This window comes from Ursus arctos, unplaced genomic scaffold (genome assembly GCF_023065955.2).
Source record: "Ursus arctos isolate Adak ecotype North America unplaced genomic scaffold, UrsArc2.0 scaffold_22, whole genome shotgun sequence".
NCBI classification, from domain to species: Eukaryota; Metazoa; Chordata; class Mammalia; order Carnivora; family Ursidae; genus Ursus; species Ursus arctos.
Genome location: NW_026622897.1, coordinates 20,130,280 through 20,149,324, shown reverse-complemented (window position 1 = coordinate 20,149,324; position 19,045 = coordinate 20,130,280). Strand labels below are relative to the sequence as shown.

General features: G+C 49.4%; 1 protein-coding gene across 2 annotated transcripts in view; it reads left to right on the top strand.

The window, feature by feature from the left end:
• The window catches only part of FEZ1 (fasciculation and elongation protein zeta 1), a 43,820-nt gene extending 25,014 nt beyond the window's left edge, over nucleotides 1–18,806 (top strand). For both annotated transcript variants that reach the window (XM_026505477.4, XM_044386553.3), the window contains exons 4-10: nucleotides 3,247–3,333; nucleotides 5,215–5,383; nucleotides 8,063–8,334; nucleotides 9,288–9,368; nucleotides 10,480–10,555; nucleotides 15,776–15,841; nucleotides 18,451–18,806. In XM_026505477.4, the coding sequence (XP_026361262.1) occupies nucleotides 3,247–3,333; nucleotides 5,215–5,383; nucleotides 8,063–8,334; nucleotides 9,288–9,368; nucleotides 10,480–10,555; nucleotides 15,776–15,841; nucleotides 18,451–18,467 (768 nt within the window). In that variant the 3' untranslated portion in view covers nucleotides 18,468–18,806. The remainder of the gene's footprint in view (nucleotides 1–3,246; nucleotides 3,334–5,214; nucleotides 5,384–8,062; nucleotides 8,335–9,287; nucleotides 9,369–10,479; nucleotides 10,556–15,775; nucleotides 15,842–18,450) is intronic.
• The last annotated feature ends 239 nt before the right edge of the window (nucleotides 18,807–19,045 follow it).

Genomic DNA, 19,045 nt, shown 5'->3' with positions numbered 1-19,045 from the left:
AAGAGAAAGAAAGTCCAGGACAGTGAGTTCAACCCTTCTGTTTCCCAGGTAACTGAGCAGCTCAGGTGCATGCGGAGGTGGACTGACTATGGGAGGTGACAGTGCGACCATTCCTCTCTCTTTAGTTCGTTCATTAATTCTTTCAAGAAAGGTCTGTTGTCTACATGCTGTTTGCTCTGCTCTGGTGCGTCTCACTGTGGGGATTCAGAGGCGTTGACTTAACCCCACACAGATGTTTCCTGGTTGTTCGCAAGCATGAAGGGATGTAGCTGTCCTTTCCTTGGGCCGGGTGCATAGCATGGATTTTTTTTTTTTTTTTTTTTGACTTGTTCACTGAAGGTGAAAATGGATCTTTGTTCTCTTAATTTTGGTCAAGAAGGCAACCACCTACGTGGAACAACTGTGATAAGGGAGGGAAATACAAGGCAGTAGAGACTCCCTTTCTTGTGAGTAGAATCATCTGGATTGCCCTGACAGGAGACACTGGTTAATAGTCACTATTGAACACAAGGACTCGGTGTCATTTTAGTCCTCGCTCAGACTACCGTGCGGCAAGATTTAGCGGCATTGTAGGCTCCAGGGAAGATTCCATTTACTGTCAAGCTTTAAGCTACCACATCACACCCTTAAGGGCACACCCTTTACGGAAAGCAGAAGGAAGAAGCAGCTTGCTGAGGAGGATGGCCAGACCTTTTCTGGCTCTGGGTCTTCTTTCCTCCGTTCTGGATAGAAGTCACTTGGAAGAATGATTTTTCTTGGAAGAGCCATAGTTCACATCTACAGTGTGGCAACACCTTGAGTTTCAGTCTACAAAGAAATTCAGCCCCAGATGACCTGGCTGGCAAGTTGTTCAGGCTTTAGCCTTCTCATTGTCACACAAGAGGCTAAAAGAACTCCCCGTTAGTGATTTCTCGGTTTCTGTCATATGTTAAGAATAAGAGTATACCTATACTCTTCCACCTGCATAAGTGTGTGTGTGTGTGTGTGTGTGTGTGTGTGTGTAAATCATATAATCGTATCCATACACAGAAGGGCCATCATTTTTCAAAATTCTTTCTTTTTTTCCCATTAGTCCCCACTCAGCTTTACACTCTGCACAAGATATTGTCCTGGTAATGAAGGGCAGGTAGGGATTCTCTTAAGTGGCATTTGTAAGTCAAGAGGGCTCGTTGAGAACTGGCGGAAGCGGTTAAGGCAGAACAGAGTCTGCTAGGACCAGGAGGAAATGTGGGAGGAGCCCTAGCGAGGGTGCGGAAGGATGAGGGCCCAGACCCTAGGCCTAAAGCTAGAGAGGGAGGAGGAAAGGCAGGGACTTGGTGGGTGTGGTGAAAGCAGAAGCAGGGAATTATCCACACGAGGGAGAGGGAAGGATCCAGGGCTTTCTTTAAGTACTTTGTGTTTGCTTTTCTTTTACTTTTTAGAGGCAGACTTCTGAGGTCTGAGAAAATGTGGGGTAGGTGCCGCTCCCGCAATCCTAGGAGCTCAGGGTAACTTCTCAGTGTTTATAGGTGATTTTCAGGTCTCTTTTTACCGAAGCCTGACAAATCAGACCTGTAGGCTTTGTGCCAGGGACGGGGAGAGGAGAGAAAGCTCTGAGAGGCATCCACCCCACTGCTCAGGTTCGATAACGTTTAAACAAGGAGAAAGGGCTATCCCTAGAGGCTGCCTCCCCGCCTTCCGCCAGGAGCTCGGAGGGAAGACCTCGTGTAGGGAGACGGTTTAGCTTGACGATGCACTATTAACAGTCAGTGAAAATTGGCCTTAGATCAGAAAACATAAACTTTCCACTTAAGAATGCACTTACTGTAAAAAAACATTCTGGTTATAAACTAACACTCGCTTACAAAAAAGAACCCGAACAGAAAACAACAATCTCTGTTTCCCAGGGTGAGCCTGACTTCCAGCACAGGCCTTTCTGGCCCGGAGAAAGTTTGCCCTAGGAGTGCAGTCGTGTGCAAACTGGGGCTCCAGGAGCTTCGTTCTGCAGAGTGGGGAGTGCGGAAGCCAGGCGGCTACCGCAGGTGGTAGACTTGGCAGGGAGAGGAGCATATGGGTTCGCCAGCAGAAAGAGATGTCACCATCTGGCACGCAAGCCCCTCAGATGATCCCATTACCTCCCTGCCCTACGCCTCATCCAGGTGGAGCACAGATGGCATTTAAGATACATTTGATTAATTTTTTAATGACAGAGTCCTGGTTTTAAGCAAACAGAGAGAGAAGGTGATGTGTTTTGTTAGCGGCGTCGGCCAAGGTGGAGCTCAAAGAAGAGGGGAGAAGTTTCTGAGGATAGGTCATCTGTGACATGATCACTTGGGATGGAACTGGGTGTCTTCTGTGGGAACAGCGGAAGTGTAGTCCCCGGGAAAGAGGCAGATCAGCATGCCAGCTATGGATGAGCAAGTAAAAATTGATTTCTGGAGGAGCAGGAACATTTCCTGGAGGCACTCCTCGCCAGCCCCGTATGACTTTCAGATCGGACTTCTGGACACAGACTGTTAGGTGGTCTCGTGGTTTATTTGGTGCAGGGTTTGAGCATAAATGCCAGCCTGTGGCCGTTTGGGCTATAGGGTCAGGGAAGCCGGACGTGCTCCGAGCATCTGTTGGACTGCAACATCTAGAATCTCAGGGGCTGTGAGCTTGCAGAACCTTACTCGGCACTCTGGCGTCTTGGACGAACGGCGCACCTGTTTCGATATTGTTGGTGTTTTGTCTGTGCGTCAGTTCACGTGGTCGGGTTGTTCTGGGGCGCGTCTCATGTAGATCGGCTACACCCGTCAGCAGCCGCGACACCACACCTAAGATTCCAGTCACGGGGTGGCCTTGCGTCCGGTTCAAAAAGTGTGACTCTTTGGACTGGAACAACCCACCCCTTAAAATGCCTCATACAGTAAATTCTGGAAACAAACCCCCAGACTGAAACTCCTTGTCTAAATAAGAGAGCCTTCGCTGCAGAAATTGGTTGCGGTATCCCTCACCTTGTTCACGCAGGGACCGCCTGTCTGTGGGCTACAGAGCAGTGCTCCTCCCTTCGAGTCGACATCCCTTGTTGGACTCGGGGGTGCATGCTGTGCAGAAGGGGTGTGTTGGAATCGGATGGAACTCTGGGCATCTCTTCAGAGCCCCTCCTTACACAGCAGATGGCCGGCGGGGCCTCTCAGTCCGTGTCGTCTGTTCTAGAGACCAGACAGTAAAGAGAACCCTAGTTCTGCTGATGATCAATCAGAATTCCACCCCACCCCCCTTCAGATCCATGAGAAAGAAGAGGAAGAGTTCAATGAGAAGAGTGAACATGATTCTGGTATCAATGAGGAGCCTCTACTCACAGCAGATCAGGTATGGATACTTCTCTTGGTTCTTGGGACTTTTCGTTCTTTGGATCAAGAAAAAGTCTAAGTACATACGTGTCATGGCCCTTAAAGCAGAAGACAAATATATGGTGGATGGGTCGATGACTCGGAGTGTCTTTGATAAGGGATTTCATTTCTCTCTAGGCCTCCGTTTACCCACCTGCAGTCAATAGGAGCACAGTTCCTGATACTCGGGCTGGGCGGGGCTCATGCTGAGTAGAGCCGGAGAAAGGCCCCGAGTCCACGGGCTTTACTTCTCGCTAAACCTCCAGGTGCAATCTCATTAAGAGTCAAGACACTTAAATCAGGGTCCCAGATACCTACTCTTGCAAAAGTAGAAGTGACAGTTGAGGCTTTTGTATGAAGGGTATTTTCTCCTATTTCATAGAACACTCAAAATGTTGAGCCTTCCAAAAGGAGTCTTAACGGACAGTTGTATCTTTGTTTTAAAAAAAAAAGGTAGCGCTTGACATTTGATTGAATTAGTTATATTTTAGCTTTAGCCATGTATTACTTAGGGAGGGAATAATCTTGGGTCTCTGGATTCTTTTTTCATCTTTTTGGTCAACAAATATTTCTGGGCGACTTTTTGAGCAGACACCATATACATTTTTCACAAAGTAGATCTGAAAAAGCTCCTCCAGGAGCCTGTGGTGCCAGAAAGTGCTTTTCGGCCAAAGGAACTCTTTCATATCTGTGGCAGAAAGGTGGGATATAAACAGGTAAGGATCAAGAGACTGAAGGGCACCAGATGAAAAGAGAAGAGGGGCTAACGGTTATTCTTGTCCATTGTGAGAGAAATACAATTCAGTGATCCGAGGTGAGCGATACGTTCTCTGTGGGGAGAAGGAGAAACTCAGCCATAAAATTCTGAAGGGGGTTTGTCATTTGTTTGCATTTTATAAACGGCTTTCAGGAAGCAAAGCCTAAGTATTCCCTAAATTTGCTGAATGGAGGTGAGACGGTGTGGGAATAAAATAGAGATTATTCTTAAGGTGCGGACACCCTAAGTCCCCTTGTCCGTGGTCCAGCTAACGTGAAGAAACCTGCCTCAGAGAGAACACAGCCCAGGGACCTGGAGCCTGAATCCATCACAGAATCGAGGACAGACAAATGCATGAGCGCCTGTCGTGACCAGACCCCTCCTCGGACGCCTTTCGACTGTCTTGCCTTCTTCCATGTTCTTTACGTGTCAACAGTTAATGAACGGAGCCGCTCACCTGTCTGCCTCTGGCAAACTTCTGATTTAGCTCTCTCTTGTTGGGGCAGAGCCCTAGTAAGACTGGACATGTCAGCTGGGTTTCTTAGCTCCTTTCTGTTCTCCAGACCCTACCTATCCGTTTGTTATTTTAGCCTCCTGTTTGGCATTTGTGGCTGGGCAGCCTTACTTCCTAGCTAGATGAATTCCAGAGATATCTTCTCTGTGTAAGAACAGCCTCCCCATTTTGAGTTGTTCTAGGAACAGCAAAGCACTGTAACGATTAATGGGCTGGGTTTTGTGTTAAAGTTGGGTGGATAAAGTGTTTTCCCACTTAGAATAAAGCGCTCAGCACTTGAAGTCAATGTTCCCTTCCAGGCAACTCTGCTTTGTTTCCCGAAAGAGGAGTTTATTTCCAATAAAGCACTCATCTAAATGGTGTTCTTGGAAGAGATTTCACATTCAAGAGTGCTTTACGTTGACGAAAGAGTGTGTGTAAGCCTTGGGTCAGATCTATTTTTATTATTATTCAATATTTATTAAATAACAATATTGCTTTAGGAATTTTACAGGCCGCAAATTAGAAACACCCTTAACTGATCAGAATCTGAGCCGGGCTGTCCCTCCAGCCGAGAACGGAGTTAGCACTCTCTCGCGTACCTTCTTCAGGTGATTGAGGAGATCGAGGGAATGATGCGGAACTCCCCAGACCCCGAGGAAGAAGAGGACGTCCTGGAAGAAGAGGACGAGGGAGAGACCTCTTCCCAGGCAGACTCGGTCCTCCTGCAGGAGATGCAGGCCTTGACCCAGACCTTCAACAACAACTGGTCCTACGAAGGTGAGGGGCCTGGCGGGTGGGCTTGCCGAGGATGAACCCTCCTGGCCGCGGGCCAGGCCGTGGGCACACGCTTCCCATGTAGCTAGGAGGACCTCCAATTCAGGAGTTGGCAACCCCTTTCTTACTGGGCGTCAGGAGAGAAGTTAGCAAATTGTGGGGGTGGCGGAAAGGCATTCGAGCAACATCAAAATGGTAAAGCTAACCAAAGAACAAGACTAAAGCTGAATAAGCAGAAGAAATCGGAACCCACTCTCTAAAATGGTACTACCATAAAATCAATGAGAAAGGTAAGGATCGTTTGAGCTGATATTTTTGGAAAGCTCTCTGTGTGCCAGACCCTGTTCTAAGATTTGTTGGGCATCATCTCATTTCATCCCTACCCCAACTCCAGTAGGATTGGGGTGACTGAGGGTGCTGAGAGGCTAAGTGACTTATTCGATGCCACTGCTGGGGAAATAGAATTAAGAACAAAATCCACCCCCCCCCCAGAAAACCTCTCCACAGAAGGAGAAGAGAAAGCAAACAATGTTATTATTGGATAAGCATGAAGCCAGAGCAGAGCGCCCATCACAAGCAAGTCGCTGAAGGGATTGCAAAACCAGAAAGAAATCCTACGCTCGTCTCCAGCGAAGTGGATACAACCCATTACATTAAATCGGTTTAGCAATCCAGAGAAGGGCGACCAGTTAGGGCCCTGTCATCTTCCTTGATGATGACTTTTCCAGCCCGTGGCTCCCAGGTGGTGGAGGAAACATTCCTGAGTCCTGAGACGGACAAGGGGCTTATTGCATTGTTCAAGTGATGGGTGTCCATCTGCAAAGGACAGAGGGAGGCACCCTCAGAGAACAGGGAGGGGAAGGAGAGAGAAGTCTCTTTCCTTATTTTCGACAGGGAGAGCCAAGCGTCCTATTTTTTAACTTGTATCTGCCCCGACACCCCCGTCCAGGTGGTGAGGGGTGGGGCCCACGTGCGAAGCCAGACAGGTTAATGCCAGCATCCACACTCTTCGTCTGTGTGTCGTGTTAGCTCTCTGACCCAGGTTCCTAGTAATTACGATCAGGCAAAGAAAGGAGTGGATGAGCCATGGAATGAAAAGATATGACACGGCGAAGGCAGAACTGAGTCTAAGAGCCACCCATCTGGAGGGGTAGCGGTGCCCGTCCTGTAGGAGGGACCGTGATCCTTGGGAGGAGAGGCACAGGTGGGCTGGCGGGGACTTAGAAACACCGCAGAGGCCAGGCCGGCCGGGCAGGTGTCAAGGTCCAAACATGGGTGAAAATCGAGGCCTGCTGTCAGGAACAGTATCGTGAAAATGGAGCTCTGTGGCTCCGAAGAGTAGAGGCCGGGCGAGGGCAAAAGCAGAAGGAATGTGCTGGGAACGATGGGGCCGACTTGGCTGCGGGGCTGCATTCAGGCTGTTCTCAGCCACACAAAGGCCCCAAACATAGCGGGCGACTCAGGAAAACAGCTGAAGTGCACAGTAAAATGGCAAGCACAGAAGGAGGGGGGCAGCTCCAAAGAGCAGAATAAAGGGGGAGGTCGAACCGAGTCAGCAAATCCACAGGCCACGGCAGAAGCAGAACAGAGACGGGAAATGGATTCTGGGGCAGAACCCAAAGATGTTACAAAGGGACAGATTTGAAAAGATGCTCCTCCCACAATCTATGTCTTTTTTTTTAAGTAGGCTCCATGCCAAGCGTGGGGCTTGAACTCATAACCTTGGGATCGAGAGTTGCATGCTCTACGGACTGAGCAAACCAGACGCACCTCCCCCCCCCCGCCCCATCTATTTTAAAATGAAGACATCTGAGGGGACAAGACTTTAAGACAAAGTTATCTGCATCCCATTATCTCAGGTTCCCTTTCCTTTACTCTGACAGCAGGATCTGACCAGCCAGCCCGGGCGCACTTTCCAGTCTGTGTTCCCAGTGGGCCGCACGTTTCCCGTGTTTCTGAGTATCTGCACTGCCGTGCAGGGCCAGGGGTGAAGGGGGCCTCAGATCACTGTGCTTATTTTCCTGGCTGGCTGATCTTGATCAGCTCTTGGGACAAACAGCACCTCTCTCCTGCTCTTCAGCTCATATGCCAAAAACCCCCTCTTCATGTTTTCTGCCGCTGATCTTTGACCCATTTCGCACCAGGAATATCATAGACACAGAGGAAAAATGGTAAGAGGAAGAAGGGATCAAAAAGTCACATGTCTGTCCATGCACGTTTTTTTTCAAAGATTTTGTTTATTTATTTGTTAGAGAGAGAGCACAAGCAGGGGAGTGGCAGGCAGAGCGGGCAGAGGGAGAAGCCGATTCTCCATGGAGCAGGGAGCCCAACAAGGGACTCAATCCCAGGACCCTGGGATCATGACCTGAGCCGAAGGCAGACGCTTCACCGACTGAGCCACCAGGCGCCCCGTCCATGCACATTTTTGTGAACGGAGCCCACGGTCTTCCGTGGGGCTGTTTCTTCTTCCTCTTTCGTTATCCTGAGAGTGGTGTTCACTGTGACTGTCGTATACAGGTCCCTTCCTTCCGGGCAGGCCCCTAAATTCCCAGTCCTGTAAGGAGGTGGGAGGGGTCCCCTTGGGAGGGGCAGCCCCACCTCCAGCGGCAGCAGGCCCAGGAGCCTCGGGGTGGGCTCTGGCTCGGGTTCAGCTGTCACCTGCAGGTCGGTGTCCCCCTGCAGGCCTGAGGCACATGACTGGGTCGGAGCTGACCGAGCTGCTGGACCAGGTGGAGGGCGCCATCCGGGACTTCTCAGAGGAGCTGGTACAACAGCTGGCCCGCCGGGACGAGCTGGAGTTCGAGAAGGAAGTGAAGAACTCCTTCATCACGGTGCTTATCGAGGTTCAGAACAAGCAGAAGGAGCAGCGAGAACTGATGAAGAAGAGGCGGAAAGAGAAAGGGCTGAGCTTGCAGAGCAGCCGGATAGAGAAGGGAAACCAGATGCCTCTCAAGGTACGTGAACCACCCTGCGGGACGGCGAGCTGCGTCCGGCCTCCCATGCTCTCCGCGTCGGGCCCAGTCCCAAGCCTGCAGAGGACCCATACGTAGCCCGGGACTGAGCAGTGACTGTGAGCAGGACCCTTGGCAGACAGTAGGGCTGTAAAGGGGGAGAAGGCACCCCTGTCTCCTTTCCTCCCCCTTGAGGACCTCGGTCCCGCTGGGCGACACGGGACGTGGACATTGGAAAATACTTGCGTGTGGCCTGTGCTCCCTGAGGCAAAACCTTAGAAAGAGGGGTGAAGGTGGTTAGGATTGAGGGGCACTTGTGTCCTGGGACTCAGGGTCAGCACCCCTCCTACTCGTCCTGACTTCTCTCTTTAGGATGTCGGGAGGGTGTTTCCAGATTGAAAATTCTGACTCCTTGCTGTTAGATTGACAGGATTCTTCGAACCCGTGGTTCTTGATCAGGGAAGCTCGGGAGAATCCTCCAAGGAGATTGTTCAAAATACCTTGGCCGAGGCTCTGTCCCAGATCTCCTGAATTGGGCCTCGGCTTGTGCATTTTGGAAAAGCCTTCCCGGATAAGGACGGGAGCTTTACATCTGGCCTCCCCAGTTGGAGGGATGTTTTGTTTTCCTCTGTAAGATGCTTGCGTCATCACCTGCCCTAGGCTTACGGTCCTGCTTTATTCCTCTCTGTCCACACAGAGGCTGAAATGAGGAAACCAGGGGGGACCTATTGCCCCGAGGGAATGACTAAGAGAAGAGTCTTTGAGCCTCTACTCTTGGTCCTTGCAAAGCTCAGGCTTAAATTTTGGCCTGTTTTTTAGCCCAGGTGTTATCTGGGACAGGGTGGTGGCCGGTGGGTCTGGGTAGCTTGGGGAGGACCCCCAAGTCCCCAGGGAGCAATGACTGTGGGGCAGGAAGCGGTTGTTCGTGAGCCCGCCCTCCCCTCTCCTCTCCCCAGCGCTTCAGCATGGAAGGCATCTCGAACATTCTGCAGAGCGGCATTCGCCAGACCTTTGGCTCCTCAGGAACGGACAAACAGGTACAAGCATTTCCCCGGCTCCCAGCTTTCCTCCTGGACTCTTGCAACCTGGCCTCCCCTGCACGGGGTGATTGACTAGGATTATCCCAGCCCTCAGGCAAAGGGAGGTCTTAGCATCTTCCTCTACTCTTCAGAAGGGACAGTGTCTTTTAAAAGGTGAACTGTTTTTTGTTTTGTTTTGTTTTGTTTTTGAGCTGTTGCCAGGCCCTCAGGTGCAAAGATGGGTAAGCCCTGGTCCCTGCCCTCACGAAGTGCATAATCTGATAGAAAGGGCATGTGTGTAAACGGACAAGTATGAGATCGTGGAGCAGGCACACGTAATTGTGTGCGTGTGTTAGACATCTTGGTAGCTGAATCCCAAGGGTGAGAATTCTGGCATTGCAGCGAAGAGGGGAGACTTTGGGAATATCTGACCCGGTCCCCTCGTTTTGCAGCGGCGAGAACTAAGATCCAGAGAGATTAGATCTTCTCTCAAGGTCACACAGCTAGGGGCAGAACCAAGATCAAAAGATAAGTGTTTTGGCTTTTGGGCTGGAGCTCTTCTCACTCAGGTCCCCAGGCTCCCCCCTCAAGCTTCTGGATCTCTCTGGCATCCTGTTCTCGGGCTCCACGGGCCAAGATGATCTTGTTGTAGAAACGCCTCATCTCCAGCAGAGGGAGCAAACCCAGCGTCCGGGACCAAGGGCGGGGTTGAGGTTCTCGTCCCCATCGTTTGTGACAAAAGAGAGACAGTTGGATTTCACATTGCACGGCACAGGGTCAGAAGTATGAGCTCCCTCTAAAATGTTCTCTGCGCTCCGACTGAAGGAGAAAAAGCTCACCAGGATTCCCAAATATCCAAAAGCTTCTAGCGTCAGAAGAACATATCCACGGGATGGAGGGCTAGTAGGGTGAAGTCTTACTTTAAGAGACTTTCGCCAGAGATGGGGAAAGGGCCCCGAGGCAGTGGTGTGGAGAATACCATGGGTGTTGCCGTGAGTGTCAGCTCGATGGAACATGTTGGGTAGAGACGATCACAGTCCCCACGCGATTTGTCAACTGGTCTGTCCCGCGGAGGGACCCTACTTGTGTCTCAAGCGCTGCTTGGCATGTTTGTATGTTTGTCTCGTAGTATTTGAACACCGTCATCCCTTATGAGAAGAAAGCCTTGCCCCCGTCAGTGGAAGATCTCCAGATGCTGACAAACAGTGAGTTCCTCTCCTGCTCAGAGAGATGGGCCGCTCCCTCCCCCCCTCCCTCCCTCCCTGGGAGGGGCAGCGCGAGATGGGTCAGACTGTGTCCCTGGGTCGCTTCCTCCCTACACGGGGCACCCAGAGCTGTCCTGTTGTCTCCCTGGCTCCTTGTAAAGGGCAGAGCCCTGCCAGGAGGGACTGTACTGGTAAAGAGGGCGGGGGCGGGCGGGGGCCGTGTGGGGTGGCTCACCCAGCAGTGCTCAAAGCCTTGCCTTCTCGACCTTGTTTGTTCTCTTGTCGGCAACTTCGTTGTCCCACCTGTGGCCCCGCAGCAGGGAGCTTGGTCGAGGGGGCTGGTTGCATTTTTAAGGAGAAGCAAGGTTTCTTGGGTGGCAGGGGGTGGGTACGCCTGACCTGAAAGAATAGTTTTCCTTCCAGGAAATGACTGCCTCCTCTCCTTTGCTTTGGCTCTATTGTCAAATATTAATAAACATCCTCGAGCTATGGGAGAAACCAGTGTGTGATAAAGAGCCCTTTGTAGGCAGAATCTCTTTACATACATCAAATGCAACAACCCCCAAAGGGCTGGGGGCACATGGTATTAGCCATCAGTGTCAGCCTGATTCTTTTAGGAAGAGAAAAATCCGAGGCCGAGCTAGGGTGGCAGGCTCAGTGAATCACAAGAATGTTCATCTCCCTGGCAACCGTGCACCGCACGGAGTGACAGGAGTGACATAGTAACCGGCCGTCCAGCCCAACGGCGCCCTACTTCTGTCTCTGCCTCGGAGGGGGGGAAAGGCTTGAGCAGCGGGCTAGGGCGAGCGCAGGGCCGTTTGCTACCCCAGGGGAGGGCAAGAGGAGTTTCTTCTGTTCAGCTGAGGAAGACAGACACCTGCTGCCCCCCTCCCCCCCGCCCCGTGCTATAAAGGTGACCAAACATTTTCATTGTTATCAATCTGGGGAACCAAAGCAGGTGGTTCTGGTAAACAGAAATCCTGCCTTCGTCCATGGGTACCGCGTCCTTGAGAATCTGGAATTTTCAATTCAAAGTGCCTTGGCTTCCTCTTCACTCCTTTTAAACTCTTTTATTTGCATAAATATGCGCTAAGATTTTTTTTTTTTTTTTCCCAAGGGAGCAGACAGAAACGAACTGACATTTATAGGTGTTTGTGTTTTCACAAGTAGTAAGCGTTTGGAAAATAATTGGGACAGATTACGAAGGTGGATATATGTAAAGTACCCGATCATGGTTTTTTTTAAAAAAGGAAGAGCTATAAATTTATTACAGATACCCATTCAGGAATTCAGTGCGAAATCCTTTCATTTTAATTAAGAAACAGTGGGTTTATTTACATGGTTCAGTTTCGTTTAAAAAATTTTAATTGGAGTGTATCCATCATTTAGAATAGTTTGGAAATACAGAACAGTGAACAAAAGAAAATAAATAATTCATTGTCCCCTCCACTGTGGTTACTATTTTGGTGTTTTCAGCCATAATGTTTTATGTCTTCTCCACGTACTTGGGATTATACTGGCTATAAAATTTTGTATCATGATTTTAGTCATATCAGTTAACATTTGGTTAACATTCTTTTTATGGCTCTCTCTCCTATCATGTGGGTATACCACATTCCAATGTTTTATTCTTTTTAAAAGAAAAAAACTGCCATCTTTCCTAAATGTGAACTCTGCTGCAGGTTATAAAAGCTTTTTTTTGGCCAGTCCTCAATGGATCCGTGAGTGTCTCCTCTTTACCCCTAAACCAAGGACACAGGCCCTGGACCAGCTCTTGGGACCGGACAACTCCTATACGTTTTGGATTTTGGCAATGAACTTAGACACATATTGGCTGAATGCAAGGATTGCGTTTTTATAGCTGTCTTCTTCTTCTTCTTCTTTTTTTAAAAGAATTTATTTATTTGAGAGAGGGAGAAAGCATGAGCAGGGGGAGGGGCAGAAGCAGACTCTCCACTGAGCGTGGAGCCAGATGTGGGGCTCGATCCCAGGCCTCCGGGGATCATGACCCGAGCTGAAGACAGATGCAGGCAGATGCTTAACCGACTGAGCCACCCAGGCGCCCCCTCCAGCTGTCTTCTTGGTGTGGCAAGAAATAAACCAACACCTGGAGGGCCCCAGTTTCAGGCTCTTTCTTTCCTCCGGGCCACTGACTCATGCCACCACCAGGTTCCATTTGTCACCCACTCCCAATTTTTGGAGTCATGTTTCATGACCCCGACCTGAAGCGAGGCAGGGTCATCAGCGGAGAGCAAGGCTGTGGAAACAGATGGGGATCCATCCCCATATTGTCCAGGCTGCCTCCTCCTGGTGACCGGAGCCGGCTGACCTTATTGCTTTCCCTGCTCGCAGAAAAGCAAGACATGCTCATTGAAGAGGGCCAGACCCTTCCGAAATATGATATAGAAAGGAATATCCCCTGTGGTCTCACACCCAGAGATAACGAGTCTTTACAGTTTTTTTTTTTTAAGATTTTATTTATTTATTCGACAGAGATAGAGACAGCCAGCGAGAGAGGGAACACAAGCAGGGGGAGTGGGAGAGGAAGAAGCAGGCTCATAGCAGAAGAGCCTGATGTGGGGCTCGATCCCAGATCGCCGGGATCAAGCCCTGAGCCAAAGGCAGACGCTTAACCGCTGTGCCACCCAGGCGCCCCGAGTCTTTACAGTTTTATGCATATTCTTCCAAATTTTTTCTATGAATATTAGAATTTATTTATTCATTTTAAAGTTAATACATAATGTTCTGGGGGCGCCTGGTTGGCGCAGTCGTTAAGCGTCTGCCTTCGGCTCAGGGCGTGATCCCAGTGTTCTGGGATCGAGCCCCACATCAGGCTTCTCTGCTGGGAGCCTGCTTCTTCCTCTCCCACTCCCCCTGCTTGTGTTCCCTCTCTCACTGGCTGTCTCTGTCAAATAAATAAATAAAATCTTAAAAAAAAATACATAATGTTCTGCAGCTATCTTGCTTCACCGGTAAATATGTCTCGTACCCCTGGGTCTGTCTCTCATTCTTCATGGAGCTCTATGAGACTATGTGGCACAGACACGCCGTGGTTTATTTAAGGGGTCTGAGATGAAGAATCCTACTGGCGGGCTCTCTCCTCCCTCATTTTTTGATATTGTAAACATTTTTTTTTAAAGATTTTATTTATTTGACAGAGAGAGACACAGCGAGAGAGGGAACATAAGCAAGGGGAGAGGGAGAGGAAGAAGCAATCTTCCCACCGAGCAGGGAGCCCGACGTGGGGCTCAATCCCAGGACCCTGGGATCATGACCTGAGCTGAAGGCAGACGCTTCACCGACTGAGCCACCCAGGCGCCCCCTCAACAACATTTTAAAAAGATTTTATACAAAGCTGACTTCCCCAATAAGAATTACGAATATGAGAAAGCGCTACCTCATTTAATAACAGAAAAAGCTGTTTTCAAAATTTCTATAAAAAAAGCCTTTTTACGCTTTAGTAACGTCCCCTTTGCTTGCCTTATATGTGCGTAAATCATCAAGTGTCTCAATGAGAAGTCTGTACGCTCCTTGGGGGTCCACAATTCTTCTGCATTTCCACAAATTCTAGCACCGTAGTGGGCATAAGCCAGAAAATAAATACTTGTTAACGTAAGTTCATTTGTGATTAATACATCAGAATAATAATTTATGATTCTAATAATTAGAATCATTTTTTTTAATAATGATTTTTTATTATATTATGTTAGTCACCATACAGTACATCCCCGGTTTTCGATGTAAGGCTCGATGATTCATTAGTTGTGTATAACACCCAGTGCACCATGCAATATGTGCCCTCCTTACTACCCATCACCAGTCTATCCCATTCCCCCACTCCCCTTCCCTCTGAAGCCCTCAGTCTGTTTCTCAAGAGTCCATAGTCTCTCATGCTTCATTCCCCCTTCTGATTACTCCCCCTTTCTTTATCCCTTTCTTCCCCTACTGATCATTCTAGTTCTTATGTTCCATAGATGAGAGAAATCATATGATAGTTGTCTTTCTCTGTTTGACTTATTTCACTAAGCATTATCTCCTCCAGTGCCGTCCATGTTGTAGCAAATGTTGAGAACTCATTCTTTCTGATTGCTGAGTAATATTCCATTGTATATATGGACCACAACTTCTTAATCCAGTCATCTGTTGCAGGGCATCTCGGCTCCTTCCACGATTTAGCTATTGTGGACATTGCTGCTATGAACATTGGGGTGCATATGGCCCTTCTCTTCACTACGTCTGTATCTTTGGGGTAAACACCCAGTAGTGCAATGGCTGGATCATAGGGTAGCTCAATTTTTAACTTTTTAAGGGACCTCCACACAGTTTTCCAGAGTGGCTGTACCAACTTGCATTCCCACCAACAATGTAGGAAGGATCCCCTTTCTCCACATCCTCTCCAACAATTGTTGTTTCTTGCCTTGTCTATTTTTGCCATTCTAACTGGCGTAAGGTGGCTCTTTGGGCAACTAATATTTGATAAAGCAGGAAAAAACATCCGGTGGGAAAAAGACAGTCTCTTCAATAAATGGTGCTGGGAAAATTGGACAGCTACATGCAAAAGAATGAAACTTGACCACTATCTCACACCATACACAAAAATAAACTCCAAATGGATGAAAGACCTCGATGTGAGACAAGAATCCATCAAAATTCTAGAGGAGAACATAGGCAGTAACCTCTACGACATCGGCCAAAGCAACCTTTTTCATGATACATCCCCAAAGGCAAGAGAAACAAAAGACAAAATGAATTTATGGGACTTCATCTAGAATCATTTTTCTAATACCTGTTTACACGAGTAGAATGTCTTTAAAGAGTTTTATGGGTGATTCAATAACGTGATGACTGTTATTCTTAACAGTTAGATTGCATCTGGAAGCTGATTCTTCTTTAAATTGCTTTATTTCTTTTCATGCTTATTAAAGATAGATACTTAGGAAATAATGTGGAGATTAAAGATGAGCAAAAAAAGAAAAAAGTAAAAGATAAAAGAAAATAAAGTCACCAACAGGTCACTCTGGCTTTTTGGATGTATTCTACTCCAGCAGCATGTGGAGTGCTGACACTTGACAGAAGCTTCTGGAAGTTTGCGCCATACTCAGTGAATGTCTGGTTTCCTCGAGTCGTTTCTCACTCGGGGTTGGTGGGTTGTCTGCCTAGACGTGAGCTTTATGCCTTGCTGGCATCTTGGCTCATCTCTGCCTCTCTCTCCTTCCCTAGTTCTCTTCGCCATGAAGGAGGATAACGAGAAGGTGCCCACTTTGCTAACGGACTACATTTTAAAAGGTGAGAGCAGCCCCCGGGGCCCCTGGAGCAGGGCTTCCCGGCGTCCCCTCCCCAGGGAACCCACTCTGCTCCACAGCCTTCCCGGAGCGTCCTGCCAGCCCAGACCGCGCAGGGGGAGGGCCAGGGGCCGCCAGTGGGTGATTGGGAGGCCCTCACAGGAATGGGGTTTTGTCGTTGCATGTTGCCAGGAGGCCGGAGAAGGAGATTCCTTCACCCTGGAGTCCCCACAGCGACTCCACAACAGAGCGGATGAACTAGCACAAGCCTGATGGCGAAAGTTCTGGAGAGCTCAGGCTATTTCGTGGGGAAAAACAGAGCCCGGGGCTACCTTTACTAGGCTCAGCTGCTTGAAGTCATGCCTAGCTACATCCTTCCCTGGCTTTTGTTCTGTCTTTGATTGAGGAAACTGTTAAGGTATATAGGAGTCGCGTGACCGGAGTAAGAACTCTCATGCAGTCATCCTGCCTCAGTGAGCACTGACTCTGGGCTGATCTTTGTCACTTCCATCCCTGCCCAGTTCTCGCCTCCGAATTATTCTGAAACAGATCCCGACCATCAGTTTTCTTAACCTATAAGTATTTCAGTGTACATTTCTAAAACATAAGGACTCTTTTCCAAAACCTAACCACAATATCGTTGTCACAACTAGAAAAATAAAAAAGTCCCAAAATCTTTTTTTTTTAAGATTTTTTTTTTATTTATTTATGTGACAGAGAGACAGCCAACGAGAGAGGGAACACAAGCAGGGGGAGTGGGAGAGGAAGAAGCAGGCTCCTAGGCGAGGAGCCTGATGTGGGACTCGATCCCGGAACGCCGGGATCACGCCCTGAGCCGAAGGCAGACGCTTAACGACTGCGCTACCCAGGCGCCCCCCCCCCTTTTTTTAAGATTTTATTTATTTATTTGACACAGAGAGACAGCCAGTGAGAGAGGGAACACAAGCAGGGGGAGTGGGAGAGGAAGAAGCAGGCTCCCAGCAGAGGAGCCTGACGTGGGGCTTGATCCTAGCACCCTGGGATCACGCCCTGAGCCGAAGGCAGACGCTTAACCGCTGTGCCACCCAGGCGCCCCTCAATATCTTTGACTATCCAATCAGTGCGCAGATTTACGATCCATTTTCTCAGTCTGTTTGAATCAGGATCCAATGAAGGCCCGTACACCGCAATTGGATAATGTCTCCTAAATCTCTTTTAACGTATGTGTAGGTTCTGCTTCCTTTCCTCTCGTCCCTTGACATTTATTTCTTGGAGAAACCAGGCTCTTCGCCCCATAGAATTTCCTCATTTTGGCTTCTGCTAGTTAGTTGTGTCCCCCTGGTTTAATTTCATGTGTTCCTCCATGTTTTGTATTTCCTGTTAGCTGGCAGAGCTAGAGGCTGGATCAGACTCAGTCCCAAATTTTTTGATAAACATCACATGATCAGTAGTGTTAACTTCCACTAAGAGACACATATTCTCCGGTTGTCTTTCTTTATGTGATGTTCACCTCGGTTTGAGTCTGCTCAGGCCGCTACAACAAAATACCGGGGGGAGGGGGGGGCTTCAACAACAGAAATGTATTTTCTCACAGTTCCAGAGGCTAGAAGTCCACGATCAAGGAGCCAGCAAATTCAGGTGCTAGCAAGGCCTCTCTTCTTCGCTTGTAGACAGTCACCTTCTCCCTGTGTCCTCACGTGGCCTCTCCCATGTGCACGTGAAGAGAAAGAACACTAAGGCTCTCTGGCGTCTCCTCTTATAAGGACGCTAATCCTATCAGAGCAGAGTCCCGTCCTATGACTCACTTAACCTCACCTCCCTGGAGGCTCCATCTCCAAATACAGCTGCACTGGGGGTTCGGGCTTCGACATGGGAATTTGGTTGGGGGGACCCAGACGTTCAGGCCCTGACAATACCCACTGATGGTCATCCGTTGTCTCATTCTTGATTTCATTCGGCTTTGCCCCACATGCACACGTGACTTTGGGTATGGTTCCAGTAGGCTCGTGGATCTCGGTTAAGAACCCCTGGGTGGTATTGCTTCCGTAAGGATCAGAAAGATTAGTCTTAAATTTCTGCAGGAGGCCTTCAGGCTAAACGTTGGGAAGAACTTTTGCCTCTTAAAGGCTTTCAAAGCCAATTTCTCAAAGGAGGTCTGTGGAAATGGGTTTGTAAGTCTGGGAGCCCGAGGGCTGGACCCCTTTCCCCACTGTGATCCACGGAAATGTCAGTGAATTCATAAAACTAGTTAACATTTACTGAGCACTTTCTATTTGCTTCTGAACAGCCCTGTGGGGTAGGCAGAGGCACCATCCCTTGTACACACGGAGAAGCCAGCGCAGAGAGGTAGAGCGATTTCCCCAAGGTCGTAGAATTAGCACAGGCCGGATCCAGGGTTGGACCCCAGGCAGACAAGCACCGGAGACCTAATCAGCGTGCCAAACGGCCACCTCCCGTCTGCTCTTTCTTCTTCCGGAAGCAAGATGTGGGACCGACGTTCTTCCTTGGGTCCTGTTTTGGAGGGGGCGGCTCTCTGCTCAGGACAGGACCGCCTCTCGCCGGGGCCCCCCCTGGGCTGGCAGGTCCTGACGCACGCTGTGCTTTGACCTCTCTCCTCTCCCCTTCTCTTTTCAGTGCTCTGTCCCACCTAACCTTGCCCTTGGGGGCAGCCTTGCCGCGGAGGTCACGGAGCAAGAGTCATTCCATCCCAGGGACTGCATGACACCACGTAACCTCCGACGTGTATTTAAACGTGTATAGCTTAACCTGGATTAAACATGAGTAAGCGCGCGGGGTCCTTTGCTGTTGGCTTCTAGTCCTAGTGATCATTGGATGCATGACCGAGGGGCAGGGCTGGCGAGGCGCCTCTCCGCCCGCCGCGGAGGAAGGCCCGCGTTCTCACCGCTCACTATGTAGTCCGGCTCCAGCCCTCGAAAACAGCTTACACTCTAAGACTAATTTTGAAATAAACCTTCATTTAATTAATATTCTTCATGTGCTCTGGAGTGTGGTGTGTCAAACCTGGAGAGAAAGGCTGCATAGCTGCCTTCACAAGACGTTCCGGGGCCTACCGCAGATGATCGGGTGTTGAGGGACCCGAGCGTGGGCCCCGCCGGGGGCCGTGCTGGGCTGCACGGGGTATAGTCAGAAGGAGGAGGCCATCCACAGATCCCCCCCCTGCCCAAGATCTTGCTGCTTGGCAACTTTAAAGGGAGCCACGCCATGTGTT